At 30.5% G+C, this 19,472-nt stretch overlaps 1 protein-coding gene across 24 annotated transcripts; it reads left to right on the forward strand.

The window, feature by feature from the left end:
• The first annotated feature begins 6,637 nt into the window (after positions 1-6,637).
• LOC106793615 (cytoplasmic dynein 1 intermediate chain-like) lies at positions 6,638-19,353 on the forward strand. Of its 24 annotated transcripts, none has more exons than XM_014760677.1 (14): positions 6,638-6,712; positions 7,236-7,357; positions 7,461-7,557; positions 7,665-7,770; positions 7,853-7,980; positions 9,371-9,508; positions 11,398-11,418; positions 13,881-13,928; positions 16,274-16,453; positions 16,547-16,703; positions 16,785-17,157; positions 17,427-17,658; positions 17,747-18,177; positions 18,258-19,353. In XM_014760677.1, the coding sequence occupies exons 1-14, from the start codon at positions 6,706-6,708 to the stop codon at positions 18,417-18,419; spliced, it is 2,202 nt and encodes a 733-aa protein (XP_014616163.1). In that variant the 5' UTR covers positions 6,638-6,705; the 3' UTR covers positions 18,420-19,353. The 24 variants fall into 24 exon arrangements, with proteins under 24 accessions (XP_014616163.1, XP_014616162.1, XP_014616165.1 ...); XM_014760676.1 differs by having other exon boundaries at positions 6,644-6,730; XM_014760679.1 differs by having other exon boundaries at positions 6,645-6,730; positions 16,298-16,453.
• The last annotated feature ends 119 nt before the right edge of the window (positions 19,354-19,472 follow it).

The following is a 19,472-nucleotide window of genomic DNA, read 5'->3' on the forward strand; positions in this document are numbered from 1 at the left end:
AGAGAAAGAGAGAGAGAGAAAGAGAGAGAGAGAGAAAGATATTATTAACATTGTTGGAAAGACGTCATTAATGATGAGCTACAACTCTTTTGCTAAATCAATAATCTATAGATGTGCAACGAGTCCCGCCGACACGTGACGACCTACGTTCATTTCTATTCAAAGAACATTTCACTTACGAGTTACTCTCTTCGATAATAATAGCGAACATCCCCTTTACGGTGAACGAACGTCCATCTCGTTTCTTTCTTCTTATAAACGCGTGTGTACGCGTGTGCGTGTGCGTGTTCTTGCGTACGTGCACGCGACACAACGTCATGCCTATCCAGATGCGACTATTTGATTTTCACCGAACGAATGCATCATCTTTGATACAATGGCGTACATACAGTGAGTTAGAACAATATTCAAACAAGTTTTTTCAAATTGAATCGATATTTATTATTTAAACAAAAAATTACTCTGAAAAGTTGTGAGTAGATATCGAGAAAAAAAAAAATACATCGTATGTGCATATATGTTTGTAGTAAAATAAATTTATTCTACCTTGTAGTTTTGATAAAAAGTATATATTTTTAGTAAGTTTCTTTATCTTATATTTATAAAAAATAAATAAATATATATATATTTATTTTCATGGAAATTCCACTTGAATTATCCTCAAATATTTACAAAAAAAAAAAGTAATGGTATAATAATAATAATAAGTTTTACGATATAATGCTAATAAAATAGATTTCGTAAATTTGCGTAATTTTCTATTTATCAATGAGATATAATTTTGAGTATTAACAGGATTACCTATCAAAAAAAAAGAGGAACAAAAAAGTGTTTGTGCCTCTAAACCAATACTTTTTATTTTCTTTATTCTCATCTCTCTCTCTCTCTCTCTCTCTCTCTCTCTCTCTCTATGGCGTATTATTTTATTAACGTCGAAAATAGTAACCGCCTATGCAAACGATGTTCTGTAATTAAGCGTGCTTTGTGTGTAACAGAAGCAACAAGGTCGATACACGCGTTTGCGATTATGTATGTTGCAAGAAAGCACTCGATCGTGGGATATGAGAATGAACGAGTCACGTGCATGCATCGAGTCTGTCACCCTTATTTTCATTCATCGTCCTGACTTTGAGCATGACTTCATTACCTTTTAAAGATATTTTTATGACATACTACACGCTTATACATGATCGTTAAGCTCGAGCTTATTTTACATACTTTTATAATTAGAAGAAAAGTAAAAACAAGAATGGATTATGCCTATCAGCTATAATTCGAGCAATTTATTTTAAACTCAAAAACAACTTTAATAAAAACATCCTTAACGTTTCCTTCTTTTTTTGTTTTTTTTTTGCAGTTTGTTCCCTGTAATAATTACATCTCGGGTTAAAGTAATAGATGATATTTGAGTGGAGTGATTAAAAAAGATCATTTTGTTCTTTCTTCATATTTCAACTTATATTCGCTATGTGTTCCATTTACGTGTCTTATTCTCTATGCGTACAAAAAAAAAAAAACAAATTAATAAAATATAGAAGAGGAAGAATTTACCGGAACAATGGCACAGCAAAATACATGTATGTCGAACAGTTTGCACAAGGAGACAAGGATAACCAGGAAGGAAGAACGAAAAAAGAAATACAGTATAGTAGCAGACGTAAAAGAAAATACTATACGTGACGTGCTCATAAAACGAAAGGGAGTGAAGAGAAAGGGAAGGAAATTTAATCGGTCTCTGCGATAATGGGTGCGATGCTGAAGAAGAAAGAAGAGACGAAGAAATTTAATTAACCGACCACTTAAAGGAAAAAGGAAATTTTATCGCGTTTCCAAAGAATCATGAACGAACGACTGCTACTGCTACTGCTGCTACTGCTACTGCTACTGCTTCTGCTGCTGCTGCTGCTGCTGTCGCTATTACTGAGAACATCCGAGGGACGACGTTTCTACTTTCTTCGAGAAAGGAAAAAAAGGAAGAGAGAGGAGGAAAAAAAGAAAAAGAAAAAGAAAAAGTAAAAGAGACACGGGGATGTAAAAGATGACACCCCCTCTAGAATTCTAGCTTCCATTGGAAATCTACATTTAAGAGGGAACCCCTTAGCTAACGTTAGATCGTAACCGTACAAGCTAGCGAGTAATTCTGCTGAGTATTTTCCTTCAATATCGTCATTCGTGTCGCGACAATGCTAATCTAACGTATGTAATTGTCTTTGTTATATATATGTCTATATATCTATAGGTACCTTTAGGATACTTTACCTAAGTATATAGCGTAATTATCGTAACGTCTAAAGTTAAGAAATTGAATCAATTGTGAATTTATTCGACGAACCTTCGATCCCATTATCGGATAACCTTTTTCTCTTTTTTCTTTTCTCTTTTTTTTTTTTCAAAGACGACTTCCCTTAAGACAGGTATAACTTTCTTTTTATCTAGACACGCAACAACTTCTCGAAAAAGAATCGATAAAAATACTTGGAAAGGAAAAAAAATTTCATATTAATGAAGTTACGTTTATCTTTTTTAAGCAATCGATGAATGTACTAAGGAAAAAAAAAAAAAGAAAAAAGGAACGATAACGTAAAAACTTATGTTAATTTATAAACAAAAAGTAGTGCTCTACATTCGTGTTCAACTATATCTATGCGTTTCTAATAAAATCTACCCATCCGGTCCTTTTTTATCTTTTTTCTTTTTTCTTTTTTTTTTTTTTYTTTCCTTTTTATGACACATTTTCCGTGACGCATATCACCTATCCATTATGCAAATTCGTTTTAATAGTTAACTCATATAATCCACGTATCGGGAAGCAGATATTAATGGGCCACGATATTCGTACCGGGATAATGCCGTTGCATGCTGATGAGTAACGTTCATTACGGGAGCATTAGTTGGGATAACGTGTGTGCAAGGATGCGAACTAATCCTGGATTGATAAGTAGAATTCTCTACGTGCTAACAAACGTTCATAACGATTCGGAATCTTGCCGAGTTGGCAACACTTTGCGTTTGGAAAGATCCTTACGTTTGAATTGAAGGAACTGCGATATCCTTTTGGGGCCGTTTTCTCTGTTTGCATCTTCAAAATTATATTCACGAGGAAAGAAAACTAATAGAAATAGAAAGAGAAAAATAGAGAGTGGGAGGGGGAGAGGAGAGATCGATTCGTAGCCAATTATTTGAACAAACCAAATGCAATTCTCTAAGCGTAGGAACTTTCAAAGTACTTGAATACAGAATATAATTGGGAATCACATCGAGTATTCAAAATATCAGCTCTCTTTTAGTAGTATTATCTGATATCGAGAAATAAACTAAAAGTGTACGATACGATACTACCAAACACTGACAAACTTTAAAGCCATATAATGCTAACTTTACGAGTCTCCTTCGTGTCACCGTCACAGAGAAATTCGTAGTGGTATTGATTTTACAGAGTCGTGAGACAAACGATGTCAGGTATACGAGTCTTTTGCGGATTAGCACGGGCGAATTTATTTTGAGAGCATTTGGTCATTTAGTCACTTGAAATTGGCAACACGTGCGATAACTTTTCAAAACGTGTCATTTTTCGTGTCTACTTTCGACAAATAATAATTTTGAATGAAAATAAATAATAAGATGAAAAGCTATTTCTCTCTTTCTCTCTACTTTTTTTCTCTCTCTCTCTCTCTCTCTCTCTTTTTCTCTCGAGGTAGACTATAGTACGATTTAAAAAGGAATAAATGGTAGGATGGTTTAAAACATATACGACGAGAAAGCGAGGGTTGTATCGCAAGAACTTTGCTTTCTGGCTCTCAGCTCCTGCACGGATGCACCTGCTGGTTCATCAACCAGTCGAGTCTGCGGTGAATGCGAGGTTACTTTCATCCCTTCCAGTCTAGCCGCTCAACGTTCATCCGTACTTTATCCCAAAGCAGTAACCCGCCTACTCTTCTGCTAGTCGAAAACCCCGTTGACAAGGCTGCCCTTTTACTCGTTTGACCAGAGGAGAGAGATAGAGATAGAGAGATGACCCCCAGATCCGATTACGCGGATACGAATTTGAGATTCTGTAAATCTACCAAAACTTTAACCTACGTCGCAAAACTTTCTCAGATACATATATACATATATATATATATATATATATATATATATATATATAATATATATGTATATATATATATATATATCAAACAAGATTCACGGAAGATAGATTATACGGATATACCGAACACGGGGATGAGCAGAAATTTCAGTGCGATATGGAAGGAACAGGGGGGAGAAACCCTAAATCTAACTTGCCACGTTGCGAATAACGTCGACTGAATACCGCGGCAACGTATTTCTGTGAAACATTTCGTAAGCAGAGAGCGCCTAATGGATCTCAAGTTTATGTCTCTCGCGCGACATTTTCGTCGAAGGGGGGTTGTTGCGCGATGGGGCTGTTCGGTTGGAAGAAACGTATAGATTCAACGCCCTCCGGCCCCCCGGCCCCCGGCGAATGCTCTTTGGCCAAACCGAAACACCGATTTCCGTCGTTTCAATTACGTCGAACGACGTTACTACGACGAGCTTTAGAGAAACTTCTTATTATTATTCGAACGGTGTATCTCTACTTACTAGCAGCTATAGTAAAAGCTTAAAGTACTCGCTAGTTTGTACATTTATTTCGATTTATTGTCCAAGATAATATCTATAACTTTCCCTTTCCTTCGAAATAAATTGGAAAAGAAAAATCGTTAAATAAAAGGGAATGCAGAAATATGTTATTAAAGAGTAACTTGGCCAATATTTATCTGACATCAGTAATCATACGAACGAGTGCAATTTTCTCCTTACTGCAGTGTCACCTGGAAACTCTCTTTCTCTCTTTCTCTCCCTTTCTCCCTTTCTCTCTCATTCGCTTTCACGAATTGATCTCATTTCCAAGATTCGAATCTTCCATTACCGTGTACCGTTTCGCGTTTTCCATTAACTTTTTGCATCTCGATCTCGACGACTATTTTACAGTGCTCCGAAGAACTTTACGCGAGGATCGATGACACGAACAACAGTTGCTATTTACCATTTTACGAATCATGTTCGTTCCATCTTTTCTTTTTTCTCTCTCTTCTTTTACCATTATTCTTTTTTAATCGACAGGATGAAAGAATGTTGAAAAGTACACTGTCAAATTATAAGATTCTTCACAAAAGGAAAAAAAAGAGGATTGACAGAATCGGATGTTCCATCGACAATCTTTAATTGATAATAGACAAAACGATGCAAAAATTGTTAAATAGAACGAGTGACTTTATACATAAGAAAGTAATAAATTCACCGTCCTAATCATTTTCATGCATATGTATTTTACATAAATACATATATATATGTAGATATACTCGATACCACTAACTAAGTAAAGCGGACTTCGACACGCAAAGTCAGTATGAAGTATCACGCGAGCTTAGTCTTCAAAGATCAAATTCTTCATTACCTTCTTTTACTCTTACCCATGTATTGTCGTAACATTAACGTCAAACTACCATTTTGGATTTACTGCTACACTAACATCTACCTTGATTAGTCTAATTTTATAATCTCTGATTATAAATTACATTTATATAATATAAATATTTATATACGTAATAAATATAATTGCATTAATAAATATATTTAATTTTTTTATTTTATCCTTATCTAAAGAAAATGTTACTAGTCAACATCTTTAAAATGTTCTACTTGAAAGGTTTTCAAAAGGTCAGCACGATAGAGAAAAAACGATCGGCGCCAAAGATAAAAATCAAAGTGCAGCGTCGTCGGTATCAGAAAGTCGTTCAATTTGTGATACAAGTAACGAGAATTTCGCGTAATACCAGCATACAATATGCATATAAGAAAACTATATACATTTTTCTCCACTACTCTTTTTTACGTTACGCATATTTTTTTTAAAGATATACATTGTGAAATATCTATGTTAGAATCATATGTAAAACAAGAAATTATATATACCTATGCATTTATTAAATACATTAATATATTATAATTCCAATTAAAATCGTAATATCTAATTAAATAAATATTAAAATAAAAATAAGACGACTTTTTTTACCTTAAAATTCTCGCATGCCTTCGAAATTTCCGATAACCATTTGAAACTGAGCCTGCGTGGAATTATTTTCGCGCGTTGAACTGACCAATCAGGTACGCATTGTACTTTTTAACGCGCGTATTTTGAAAGTTGAAGTTAAAGGACAAATATCGATTTCGTTGAGTCAACTAGACTATACAAGAGACAAAATGATAAATGAACGCGATAAATTACGAAAATTATAATAAATGATTAATAATTTCAAGTAATTACGAATTTCTATTGTATTTATTTGTAAATTGATCACTTTTTTTAGCACTAACTGTAATCTTTGACATTTCTTATAAATATCATTTCTTAATTATAATTTACTAATCTCTAAAGTAAAAGCTAGTAAATATTTGTAATACGATACTAATTAAACACTTTAAATAATTATCATATTTCTTTAATAGATAATTAATACAATCAATACAAATCAACGATTAATTATTATAATAATAAAGTCACGAATCTTTTGCAAAGCGAACGCAGCGTCAAACATTACTGCACTGAATTAAAATTTGTTCCGTTTTATGAGGATAGAGGCGCTGATAGTCGACTTACGAACGAGAAGGAAGAATTTAGTCGCGGTGTCCAAAATTTATATGGCGGGTGTGTCGTTTGGAGGATGTAGTATATTTTAATCATTATTACTTCATTTTTCTTGGTTTCGTATCTAGTTCCGTGATAAAGGTGAAAATAATGTATCTCTTATGTTAACATCACGATGCTGAATATATTCACTTCGCTAGATTGTTGCATTGACAAATGCAACCTTCGAATAAGCTCATCGTTCGATACTTTATCTCGTTTGAATACTAATTAATTATTTCCATTTATGGAAACACACATATAGATATATATTTCTATTAATGAATAAAGCTCCGTTTAGTTAATAACTACGTGAAATTATTTTACCTTCGGTGCTCATTTAGCATTATGTTCAAAGCCTTGACAGAAAGTGACGTCATTCAAGATAAATCAATAACGCGTGTACTATTATTTTGAATAGATACTCGATATTTCTCGTTATATATATTTTTATTTAAAGTTTAAATATTTACTTTATAACATATGTTTTTTAATAGTTTTGTCATATGTACTTAAATAATTGATACTCATTCTTGTTTTTTAGTGCAATTTCCAACAATCAAGATGATGTCAGATAGAAAAGCTGAACTAGAGAGGAAAAAGGCGAAGCTTCAAGCTATTAGAGAAGAAAAAGAAAGGCGAAGAAGGGAAAAAGAGCAGAAAGATGTAAGATTATATTTGATAATGATAATCATTTGTCTTAAAGTAAGATAAACATTTAAATTTAAAGATATTTGGATATTTTTATCATAAGAGTTTTTAATAATAGGTTGAAGAAGCTACAGTGCGTGCAGCAGGTGCTGACAAGGATCATCGTAAAGAAATTGATGCCATGCTTTCATCTTTGGGCATGGCACCAGTATCAGGTACATTGAAAGATCTCTTAGAAATTAAATACTGAAATATCTAATTTTGTAAAACTAAAAATTATGGTAATGTATATTAGAATTCTAAAGACGCTCAATATTTACAGATGTACTATCCAGTTTATCTAGCATGAATTCTTTGACACCGGAGCAAAGTGCTAATGCTACACCAGATGCAAGTTTACAGCCTTCTAGCATAAATTCAACGCAGAGGTAATTATGTTGATATGTATATAAATTTATAACGGATGCTATAATTAAGTTTTATATTACATTTATTTTTTACCATACATAGTACTGGGCGAAGGAAACCAAGAGAACTGACCATTGTTTCTGTTGCTAATACCAATATTCCACCAAAAGAGCCTGTTGTTTATAGTAAACAAACGCAAACAGTTCAAACTACGCATACATCTCACGACGGTGAGTCCAGGTTTTATAATCTATTTCTTTTATGCACTTTGTTTCATGTTTCACTCATACTTTATGAAAGATATTATTTCATAAACAACACAAAACATTTTCTAAGAATGGTAATATTATCATACGGTAAGATTAAAATACATCGCTCTTTTGTTAGGTTGCAAAAGACAGATTTAATTAAAAATTGATTTTTTTTAAGTTAATTTTACAACTTATTTAAAAGTAAAATCATTGAGAAATAATTACTATTTATTAAATACTTATATAATATTCGCTACTTGATGCAATATATGATTTTAGTATTCGATATATTAAATATATTCATATTTAAATTTATATAATATAGTAAAGTGGGTGGTGTATGAAGATATGTTATGTCCAAAATAACTACCTTTGGAATAATATGTCCTAACAAATTCAAGCATATAAGCATTAACAGATTTTCAAAAGTTAATGGAATATATAATTTCAATGTGATTAATCGTGTTGATTAAATTTGCCTTTTTATTTTATTTTCATTGTGATAATATTAAGGTTTATTTTACTTATTTTATATTATGTTTATTTAATTATCTTTAACTTGCGAGGAAACTTACATATTCATTAAATGTGTTTTTATGTATAACATAAAACTAATCTATTAAAAAATAGAACATTATAAAGTTTTATCTTATTTTAACAAATTTTTATGCACTATTTTTAATAATTTTTTAGAGAGATCAAAAAATCTTACAACGGTTTCTGAGATAATGCCAATGAAAACAAATGTTATATATAAATAACATTAAACTCCGTAATTGAAATATTGATTAATAAATAAAAATTGAGTGATTTATTTGTATTTAAGCTTATTGCAATAATACAGGATTTAAATAATTTGTACAGACCATTAGGTTATATGTGTAACAAATAATTGGTGAACATAATGGGTATAATAGTTTAGCTAACAATAGATCAGGGTATAACTGATATGGTTCTTCTGGTGGTGGAGATCCTCTTTCCTAATTTTGTTTGTTTGTTGTACCGCAAATTCAGTTAGTTCGCACATTTATTATATGTTATAAATATTAATTATTATTAATTTATTATATTGCGAAAACAAAATACTTATTTTAATTGTAAATAATCTAAATACTTTACATTTTTATACCACCTGCTTTACTGTGATGGTACAAGTTACATCAATACAAAATTTTACAATAATTATTATTTAGATATACAAAAAAAAAATCACTTTTTATTTTGGGCAGCATTTTAAAAAAAATTCATTTAAAATTCCACATCTCTCTCATGTGCGTTTATTAATCTAACTGATCTTGCGGCATTATTAAACGCGCATTCCCTTGTCTTTGCGATATAATCGGTCAAATCAACCCATGTTGGACACAAGGACTGTCCAAATCTTCTTCCGAATACACCATCTACTCCTCCTGTTCTACAACAACACCAACTCACTCTTGCTCCGCAGGCTACTTTGAGACTGACTGGTGGCGTCCCAGGAAAGGTGGGTCTGCACCAAACTACCTATGTATGTTCTGTCTACTTTTTTAATACCCTTCCATAATTGTTGTACAACGATATACTATAGAGGTAGATATGTCGCTGTCCGCGTTATAAGAGAAGGGATGTAGAGTCAAGTTTATGTGTGCTTTGTGCTTTGAACACTGCTCTGCTGATTATCACGATTACATATCATTATTTTATTTCCATACTCGAGCATACTTTTGGAATCTATTTTTTATAGACACAAAGAACATATACATTATTTTCAAATCCTATCGATTCTACAACCCTAAATATATTGCCAAAACTGTACATGGGAATTCGATACGAGATGGTTTGAATCCTTTGCTCTCTTTTTTTTTTATTTTGATATAAATAGCTTTATGATAGATAGTTTAGATTAAAATAATAATGTACATTAGAAACAATATTTCCACGTACAGATAACGAGTCGCTTGCATACAAAAAAGCTTCTATCACATGCTTGAAATAGTTTAGTTTAATAATATACTAACAGATATAGTTTTACATGATTCATTAACTTTAAACTACCTGTTTGTTGTGAAAACATACGCGTCACGATAAAAATAATTATCTCAATACGAACGTATCGGTTTAATCAGCTCGGAGATAATATATGCATTTATTTTTTTTAATTAACATGAAAAACTTAAATGATTTTCAAAGCACGAAACATTAATTATACATATCTGAGTATTTACAAGATCTCTTTTTTTATTCAGATTATAATTAATAATGGCTATTAAAATTTGCCGTGTTATAATGTTCACCATATATCCCGCTTTCTTAATTCGTAATTAGAGTCGAAACAAGTACAAAAAAAAATCATAAAAATATGTTTAATGAATTTGTCGGAGAAACTTGAGGGGGTAAGCGCGCAAGTGTGACAAGGGATGTAAGTGAGATATTAAAAAGGCCAATTCATATTTGTAAGAACGGCGGAAAGAGTTCCATAAGCAAAATTAATTGTTATTGTATTTTTATTGTATTATTTTTTTTTCCCACTCTCTTTCTTTAATTTTTAATTGCAGTATAACGCATGAGGACGTAAAATTTGTATTATTTTATTCTATACGGCATTTTTTTATTCAGAAATGGTGGTCACTTGTGCTTGCGCTGTACGCAAATATGAATTTGGCTTGAGACGCTTATTAATATAGATACGGTTATTGAGTCGTGCTTGAACGCGAAATTTTTTCTCTTTATTCATAATATAATATTTAGGAACTCGTGAAAAGTTTTGTTAATCTTTGAAAAATTGTAGCGGGTCTAAAAGGAATGCTTCGAATACGATGAAAGAGTAAATGAAATGAAAAAGAAAATAAGTAGTTATGCATTCGGATATATTGAATATGTACGTTTCCTCTTAATCGTAGGAATCTATAAAAGAAAAAAAAACAGCACAGTAAAAAAGTTTACAAATTATAACCACCTAACTACATTCAGCATTACTTAGGATGTTCTTTTGACCGTTTTGTTATTACCTTTTTTATTTTTAGACATTTCACTTGACAGTAGCAGCTGTAACGGTAATTGTTGTCTATAATAAAAAATTGTTTCTTTTTATATCACACAATTCATGTTTTACAATTAGAAAAGAAAATGTGACTATACGCTTATAACAAATATAATTTTATTACTTTGACACAATAGCGTTACAGCATGAAAAAGCACATTGCAAGCAACATTTATAGCTTCAGAGAGAATATCCAATTCCAAATTTAGGAATTTATATATACAATATTCCAATCACTTTGGTTTCACAACATATGATTTGTGAATTTTTTGATTTTTGAAACGCTAATTGGTCTGAGTGTAGAGAGGTATTTAATTAGCATAGTGCATTCTTAAGAAACCGTTACTAAGTACTATTTTTTTACCTTCCCTTCTCAGCTCATGCATTCGACTATTACGGTAAGTTATGATTTCTCTTGGTTTTCAGTGAGCTTAGGTTCAATCTTAGGTTTAGCTTCACTCAGTTATTCATTATTTGGAACGATTAAATACATACATACATACAATGATTGGCATAAATAAATAGAAAGTTTTGAATTATAGTTAGACGATAGACATAAATAGTTCGGGTTTTTCGTAAAACATTTAATAAATTAGTATCAAATTAGTTCATATTAAAGATATATCTTTTCTAAGGTAAGGATTTTTTTTTAAATGAAAGTATATATATATTTATTATTCTTAAAGAAACTCTCATAAATATAGTAACATATAAGATACAATATAAAAAAAAAAATATAGAGAATACGCTCTCTCTTTTCCGTTTCTCTGTTATCTCTTCTCTTTCTCTATCTCTATCTCTCTATCTCTTTTTTCTATCATATTTCCTTTCTTATTTATCTTTTTCAATCAAGGGTTTAATATTTTTAAAATGATGCGATATTATATCATGTCTCGAGCAAAATGAAAATTGAGTTAGACTAGCAAAGAAACTCTCCACCCAGACCCTCAAAGATTTCCACTGTCTTATGACCCTATTAGTTAGTCTTTTTTACCCTATTTGTTTCTTTGTTATCACTTTCTTTTTCTTTTTCAAATTTATTTATTTTATTTTATTTTTTTTTTTTTATTATTATTATTTAATTGGATGCATATATTTTTATTAAATATATTTCCACAAATATTAATTTTTGAATAATTATCTGACATCCCGACTCTCAAACGATATAATATTTATAAATATTAAATGCATTCTACAGACATTAATTTTTAAATTATTGAGATGTTACACCTTTTAGACCAAAATTTAAATCGGATTTAATTCAGATTTTATATAATATTTACAGGTATAACGAGATCAAACAAAATTTTAATACCCATAATTAGTTAATTAATCTATTTTCTAATTTATAAGAAATATTTCTTGAAATCTAAATATGTATGATTGCTTTTTGTTATTTATTATTTTACTATTTAAAAGACACGTGTTCGATATGTGCAATTTTGTCAGAGATTTTATAGAAATTTGTACAAAGTGAATAATAATATCCATTGGCAAATCTTGTCACAACTTAACGCACCTTCCAGAGTTCTCGGCGTGTTATTATTTGTCTCGGTCGGGATTTTAAAGCTTTTAACTAAAATAACTAACACGGGAATGGATCTAGTATGTGATATGGTTGAGGTTTCGTTAATTCGACCTTATATGATTAACTTTCACTTTTCATTGCCCATAAATATGCGTACAGACCCATTGTAACGAAACGATTAACACAATACACTGGACATTTTATATCCACTCGATACAATTCTGTGGCTTAAGCTTTTTAGCGATGCAGCAGTCTAATTAATGTCGCTTTTAAAGATATAGATTAAGAAATATACATTATTAATGTCATAAAATACCGCTTGTTCTTTGAAATTTGCGATATTGCGAAGATGACGTAGCAACAAAATTAATAAGTGAATTTTCGCGTCAAGGAATTAGGGGTAACTTAATCGAGTTTTTTTTTTCTTTTTTTTATTTGTCTGTCTTCTATTTTTTTCCCCCCGTTTTTTTTTTCAAACCATTTTCGGATGAACTTATTTAAATGAGAATAAGTAAATTCGAAAAATATTCCTCAATATCGATTGTTCGAGCGATTATCCAACATTATCATGATTTCAATCATATAGTCGGAGATGTCAGTATTTTACATTTAAATGTTGTTTAACATTTATGAATCCTCGCTTGCCTTAATTTTTGTTGCTATGAAAGCTTCTTGCAGTCCTTTCCAAAAATTTGCAGATACTGAGTTTATACGATATTAATTTATTTAATAGTATCCCATTTCCTCGTATTCGATTAAAAAACATAAACGTATTCAGCGGATTCTTTGCATAATGCAAAAGCATTTTAAGAACATTTATAATTATATATACATATATATTTACACATACACACATATACATATATAATAAAAAGCGGTATAAAGATATTAAGTGTTAACATTTTGTACAGCAGCTTTAGTAATTTTTTGATATTTGATCTAATATCTAAAAATTCTAACATTATATTCTATTTGGAGTGAGATAACTAAGAAATTTGTATTCGAATCATACTTAATTGGTTTTTTTTAATATTTGAAAATAGAAATTATGCAGATAAAACAATAGTTTCGATAACGGAGCAGTATGTGCATGTGATAGATATGTTAATGCTGACTCATCAAATTCGATCGTTTTATTTCTCTAGATAAATCATTGATGCGCTTTTAATTATATTATGAATCGTGAGATTTCTTAACACATATTATAAATTTAACTTTTTAAATCGCATCAATGATTTTCTATGAAAAATATGAAATTATAAAAATACCAACAAACACAATATTCAGAATAAGATACGAAATTGATTGACGTTTTCTTTTCCCTCCTTCAAGACGAGTACAATCTAAATCCAGGTTTAGAATGGGAGGACGAATTTACAGGTAGGTAATCCTCTCTAAAGACGAATATAACACTATTTTATTTAATCACCAATAAATGTCGATTATTTTTATTTATTTTAACTTCATAAAAATTAAATAGACAAATTATATTATTCACGCAATATTTTTTTTTTTTCTTATTTTGACATAAAAAAAAGTTATCATTTTTGCCTTATTATATGCACCAAAAGAAAAAAAATAAAGGAGGGAATCGCTGCTAGTACTTACTCAAAAATGCTTGATGAGTTGTATTATTAAATCAGTGTCGTTGATTTCTATAATTTAAACAGCTAAATATGCTTTTTATGTATCACGCATGCACATATATAAATAGTGGTTATATCAGTTTCGATATTAATTGAATTTGACATTTTATTTTGTTAGATTGATTATTCTTTTTTGTCAATACATTTAGGGAACAGTCCGTTTATTTAAAACTGTGGTTTTTCACGTTATAATTCGTTTTAATATATGTATACGTTATCATTATTGTTAATATATATATATATATATTGTTTTAATTAGTATAAAATTATTCATTAGCCCCTCAGACTTATAAAGCCACCGTTTTAAATGAAGTATTCCAATTAGTATTAATCGCATTTACTAATTTTTGTTTTACTGTCGTCGAAGATTACAATTTTTTTTTTTAATGTTTTTTTTTTAAATTAGAAAATATATATTTCATTAATGCTGCATGAGGCTTAGGAAGTTGCGTTAATACAACATTCGACACTCATGTTTGTATCTTACGATACGTTCAAAATCCATTTAGCATTCAACATGATAAATTTTGAAAATAAACTGAATTTTGCATTCTTATCTTTTTTTCTTTAGACATTTTTTTTTTCAATATTTTTTATTGCCTAAAGAAAAAAAAAACATATAAAAGAACGAAATAATTAATTATAATATTAATAAATATATTATCATATATTTAACGTTACATATCTAACATTTTCGCATCGTAACTTCACTTTGATGACGTTTGCATGTCGCGACGAAAGGGTGGAGAGACATTTATGACAAGAAAGTTACGACGAGAAAAAGGAAATAATATTATTTATTTGGTTTTTTTTTTCTTTTTTTGTTGAATTTGCAAACAATCGACAAACTGATTTACATTTGAAGAAGGATGTTGTCTTCCGATAAACGTTTTAACTTTTTTTTTCTCTCTCTTTCTCACAAAACATACTTAATTTCTTTGCATGCCATTTTTGGATTTTACTTTCATTTACTCATGCTCCTCTATTATTTATCTTTCATTGAAATATCTTGCAACGTATAACAAAAATATTTTGTTAGTCCAGCAATTCACTTAATGCTTCGGTATTTATTTCTAAGATATTGTAAAAAAGAAAAAAAAAACAGAGAAGCGATCCTTCCGACGATTTGCAAATATCGAATAGCCTTTTAAAGGGTATCCTATTTATCATGAAATAAATAGATACTTGCATGATATATAATGTATTACAAGCATACAAGAAACATTTTCTAAATATAAACTAGAGTTTTGCGTGAAACATATCGTTCGATCTTTTCGATCTTTCCTTGAGTTACATCTTTCGCGCATGTAAGTTATTACAGTAGAATGTTCGTACTGTAGAAATGATAGATTTGCACAAAAAGTTCAAGTATACTTTATCTTATTTTTTAAAAAGTTTGTTTTTACGTAATAACACATTGTAAAGGATAGAGAAAATTTTACAGTTTGAAAAAGTAAATAAGACCGAGGCAAATTGATACAATGTAGTTATATAGAACACTATGTATATATAGCTCGATCAGTAATAAATATTTTTATGAAGACGATTTTATATAATGCCTTCCTGAAGAGTAATTTGAGATGTTTTCTCTGAGGTCAAGTGGTGAATTAATTAAATGTAAAAATATATTATAATTACATATGCAATAATTTTTATTTGAATTAATTTTTTATTATTCACAATCTGTCAATTTTATTAAAATAAAAATGTTTATAATTATATTTCAACCAATTTATTTAAAATACAATATTTTGAATATTACAAATAGTTATTATGTATTATATTAGATATTTTACACATGTATCAATTTGCCTGGTAGTAAGAAAGTATATTAATAGATTTTGATTTCGTTGCATGAACATTTTCTCAAAAGTTTCATTTAGGATATATAAAGAATTAGGGCCAACGTATATTTTAGTGAATGTTTTATTTCGTAATTAATTAAAGTGAAAATAGCAAGAAATTAAGAACTGAGAAACGTATCAACTTGCTTCGGTTCCAAGCAGTTGTGTTAGTGGTAGCTAGATAGAAACCATCGTAATTAGGATATACGTGGCAGAATCAGCTTATTCACCACAGTTTTGACATTTGATGATTCCCAAGCCGAAGATGAAGAGAACAGCTTGCCACACTTGGACAGCTTCCAAAGCAAACTTCCACCTGGAATTCTACCACATGGTTTGCCACAGGTTAAGGAAGTTCAACCTGCTGTTACACAGGTAGAACAAGAAAAGGAGAAAGAAAAACCTAAGAAAGAAGGTACTTTCTTCAATTCATTTTATTCAAATCTTAATCAGAATGATACCCATGCTATATATCTTCTCCACTTGTTGAATACAAATTTGAAAACAGTACGCGAGTTCAGCGAGGAAGAAAAACAGATGATCATACTTTCTGAGGACTTTAAACGATTTCTCGATTGCACCAGTAGGATTGTAGAAAGAGCATTAGGCGAATCGATCGACATTTATACCGATTATACCGGCACAATGGACGGCGAGGATGGATTGTAAGGAAATAAATGATAGATCATTTTCTTACCATACTTTAATTTTCTATACATCAATCAAAATTTTTTGTTTCTTTACAGGGACGAAAAAAGTCATCAACAATTATGGTTGAACCGTTCCTTTTTTTGCGAACGGTGGTCGCGTAATCGCTGCGTCACTTCGATGGATTGGTCTCCGCAATTTCCAGAACTTCTTGCGGCCTCGTACAACAACAACGACGATACTCCGAATGATCCCGACGGTGTATGTTTAGTTTGGAACACGAAATTCAAGAAGTCCACTCCGGAATTCATTTTCCATTGTCAATCACCGGTGATGTCGACAACTTTTGCAAAATTTCATCCAAATCTGATTTTGGGTGGTACTTATTCTGGTCAAATAGTACTTTGGGATAATCGTGTACAGAAAAGAACGCCTGTACAAAGAACACCCTTGTCAGCTTCAGCTCATACAGTAAGTTTCTTTTTTACCGTTCAATCGAATTCAAAAGCTGTAAGAACAATCAGAATGATTACGGAGTAATTCTCGATCGAAAATGATAGCTTGTCCTTGATTAGATTCCGTTACAGATAGTGCAGAATCCCGTTATGCTTTCCTATAGTGAAAAAACATTGTGGTTGTTTGTCCTATAATTTCGTGCTATTACAGTCACATGTTCTTCTTTTCTCTTATCTGTTCTTTTATACTTCTCTATTACAAGAACGATTGTCGATTTCTTTCAGCATCCTGTGTATTGCTTAACTGTTGTTGGAACACAAAACGCACATAATTTGATCAGCATCTCGACTGATGGTAAACTATGCTCTTGGAGTTTGGATATGTTGTCTCAACCACAGGAAACATTGAACCTATTATTAAAACAATCTAAGACAATAGCGGCTACTTGCTTAGCTTTTCCTCATGGAGATGTGAATAATTTTGTCGTTGGTAGCGAAGATGGAACTGTATATGGCGGTAAGTTTTCGTAATTTTCTCAATAGGTTTAATGTTTAACAAAAAATTCTCAATAAAGTTGAGTTTTTCTTTTTTTTTTTTTTTATAGATTGCAGGCATGGCAGAAAATCTGCCGTGGTTGAAATATTTTATGAGGGTCATCAGGGGCCAGTGACCGGTATTAGTACACATGCTGTTCAAGGAGGAATTGACTTCTCTCATTTGTTTTTAACATCCTCTATCGATTGGACCATAAAACTGTGGAGTCTTAAAGAATTGAAACCTCTTTACTCATTCGAGCATAACGGAGATTATGTATACGATGTTGCATGGTCACCAACTCATCCAGCATTATTTGCAGCTGTTGACGATTCAGGGAGATTAGATCTTTGGAATTTAAATCAGGATACCGAAGTACCCGCTGCTAGTGTCATCGTTGATGGAAATCCTGCATTGAATAGAGTTTCTTGGACACCGAGCGGTTTACACGTCACGGTCGGAGATGACACTGGTAAAATTTGGGTTTATGATGTTGCAGAGGTAAGAGTCGGTTTTGATGTAATTGCGATAAGTTCCTATTACTATATTATATATTAATTATCGTAAAATTTTGTTCACAGCATTTGGCATATCCAAGAAGCGATGAATGGAATAAGTTCTTATATACACAACAAGATTTGAAGAATAACAAAGCGGATGAAGAATTAGACAGGCTCAATCTTAATTCCGGACCTTCTTCATTAACTTCTTTAACATCCATTTCATCTTGTCCGCTTAGATAAAGATTTTGTGCTACTTAGAGAGAATCACGATTATAAAATGTGGGTTTAGCTTACTTTAAAGCCAACATAATATAGAATACTTATTAAAAAGCTGGTATAAAATTTTATCAAGGATATACATATTGTTGAAAAAACAAAGGATACTCATTACGCTATTACTCTTATTGATAAAAAAAAGGTTCTTTTACAAAAATCTTTTTTCCACAATGATATCTTGTACACTAATAACATAATTTTCACGATTTATATGTATTCATTTATTTAACGAAATGGAATTAATTCTATAATTTAACTAAAATTAAATTATTTCATTTTAATAATAGTAAGTGGTCATATCATTAATCTAGCTTTAAGATTTATTATTATTCGCAGAATATAATAGTAGAAACTGCAATTCTAACGTTTGTGTCTAAATTTTTGTTCATTTGTTTTATTTGCTGCCTAATATTATATTAGATTATTACAGAATAGTTTTCCAAGGATACCTCGATTACTTAGTTAAATTTAATTCCTCTTTTTAAGGCACATGTAATTTAATCTTATAGTAAGTAATATTATTTATATTGTTAGATTTTTTTGCATAGATTTTTCATACTATCCGCTTTACCACGCCCATGTTATATCTCTCTTATAATCTTCCTTTAAGTAATATTAATTTATATGTATAAATTTTGTACATTGCTCGAAAATGCAAAATACAACGTTAAGGTGTTAGCTAGATAAATGCTCTACATGAAATTAGATTTATGTTTATTCTTTTAAATGGACTCTGTACTTATACTCGATAACTTATAATCAATATTTTTTTTTTCAGGATAACGGATTATATGCTATCACGTCATTCTATTGTTATTTCTTTATATTCAAATTAAAATACAGAATAATTAGTTGTTAATCAGCAACAGTGAATTAATATATTAAATTTACTTGTAAATAATATGAGCTGTATAATTGATCATATTTTAAATAAGCATTCAGTATTTTGAGAACGTAATACGAATTCTATTATATTGTATAATTGTAAAATAATGTTTTATTAATGATTGTCAATAT

Source organism: Polistes canadensis, unplaced genomic scaffold, assembly GCF_001313835.1.
Source record: "Polistes canadensis isolate GaletaPanama2010 unplaced genomic scaffold, ASM131383v1 scaffold_16, whole genome shotgun sequence".
In the NCBI taxonomy this organism is placed as follows: domain Eukaryota; kingdom Metazoa; phylum Arthropoda; class Insecta; order Hymenoptera; family Vespidae; genus Polistes; species Polistes canadensis.

What these genes read in the sequence shown, in the direction of transcription:
- LOC106793615 (XM_014760682.1), top strand. Translation starts at nt 7,040, where the DNA reads ATGTTCAAAGCCTTGACAGAAAGTGACGTCATTCAAGATAAATCAATA. An exon ending in TACGCATACATCTCACGACG is followed by an intron (nt 7,981 to 9,370) that starts GTGAGTCCAGGT and finishes GTTGGACACAAG; the next exon opens with GACTGTCCAAATCTTCTTCC. An exon ending in TGTCAGCTTCAGCTCATACA is followed by an intron (nt 17,158 to 17,426) that starts GTAAGTTTCTTT and finishes GATTTCTTTCAG; the next exon opens with CATCCTGTGTATTGCTTAAC.